A 1542-nucleotide genomic window follows, 5' to 3' on the forward strand; every position below is an offset into this window, starting at 1 on the left:
TCGAACTTACCTCGTGCTCGCCAAGCCATCCTCAAGTCCCTGTAAGGCTGCGCCTTGCACACCGGTGTCCAGTAGTATTTCCCTTGCTGCAACAAGCAGCATTGTAATAGGGTCGAGGCGTCATGGATTCCTCTGCTGACAAGTCCACTGACAACGCCTCGTCTCAGGGATTACATGCAAAGGAGGCTTTCATTATTCGCTAACTTCGTTGGCTCAACGCTGTGTTGATTTAACCGGAGAAGCTCACGCACCATAAGGAATTTTCATAAAAGGTACCAATACGGGCGCCTTAAAAATTTGCGCACCCTTAATGTAATTGTTATATTTTAAGAGTTGCAAAACTTACACGCGGATTTTTAAATTCGTTAAAAATTACCGATACGCACAGTACATACATTTTTAAGTACGATTAATGCTGGCCGTTGGATTTAAAGGCCTCATTTCCGAAAACGCGCCACGTATCAAACACTGCATCGCGGACGTTTCCGGGCGGGTTTCCTCCCCGATGACTGATACGCCGACGCCCCTACGACAGGCGATCTCTGCGCAGCAGGACCGCTTCACGGAAGCAGACGCCCCAAGTATAACTGACGGTACCTTTTTTAAATTATTTGTGCGATGAACTGAGCTATTCTGACATGCATTTTTGCAAGATGAAATTTCCGCCCAATTCGAGCTCATTTCATCTCCCGGAGGCGCTCATTTCATCTCCCGGAGGCGACGATCAAGATGATGACAGCAAACGGGACTTCGTATCGGTCCCCGGTTCGTCTTCCGTAGATGACGATGGAGACGACGACTTCGAGCCTCCCAGGGATTCAAGCAACTCGAGCGATACGCTGCAAGAACGTTTGAACGAGATTGGTGAGCGTTTATTGTTTTGAATTGCATAGTTTCCTATAAACGCTAACACATTGCTTTAAACGATGGTATGGACAGACGATAGAGGTAGCGCACGGAAAAGAAGGGGTTGGTGCTCGAATTCGTATTGATAAGACCACGGCACGATTACTGACTGATTGGTGCTTACAAATTTGATGCAGCTCTCAAGGCAGACCAAAAGACTCGAGAAGGAAGAAAAAGAGGATCCCGTCGCGCGAGAAAATCTGATAAGCGTAGGCGCCGCGAGTCCGGCATGGAGAGTTATGGCACTGATGACGGGAGCGTGGCGGATACTGATTCGTTGCCGCCAACAGACGAGGAACGTGAAGACGCGGATGTCGAAAACGTGCGGCTGGACCTCCAAGACCCGAATACTGATCGCACGCCTCGGGTCCGACGCACGGAATCATATCCAGAGCGCGTTGCCTTGGAAAGATCTCGCGTGAGTGTGGGGAATAAGACCCCACCAATGCAGAGGCTTGTTGATTCGTCGTGGACGGAGCTAAGTGACGAGCTGGAGAAGTATAGCTGTGATAACTATCGGTTATTTAGAGCCCGAGACACTCGGACCGTGAAAAAACACAACTCGTACGTCTTATTGCTCCAGTTTTATGAAGCATATACTAACATATTTGCTGCATTATCTTTTAGCATGAGTGA

General features: G+C 48.6%; 1 protein-coding gene across 1 annotated transcript; it reads left to right on the forward strand.

The window, feature by feature from the left end:
* Positions 1–638: 638 nt before the first annotated feature.
* PITG_21890 (uncharacterized protein) lies at positions 639–1542 on the forward strand (the record flags this gene model as incomplete). The annotated part of the gene is made up of 4 exons (XM_002996847.1): positions 639–864; positions 1044–1324; positions 1435–1470; positions 1534–1542. 4 exons carry the CDS (start codon positions 639–641, stop codon positions 1540–1542), a joined length of 552 nt encoding a protein of 183 aa, XP_002996893.1.

Source organism: Phytophthora infestans, genomic scaffold, assembly GCF_000142945.1.
Source record: "Phytophthora infestans T30-4 supercont1.772 genomic scaffold, whole genome shotgun sequence".
NCBI lineage: Eukaryota > Oomycota > Peronosporomycetes > Peronosporales > Peronosporaceae > Phytophthora > Phytophthora infestans.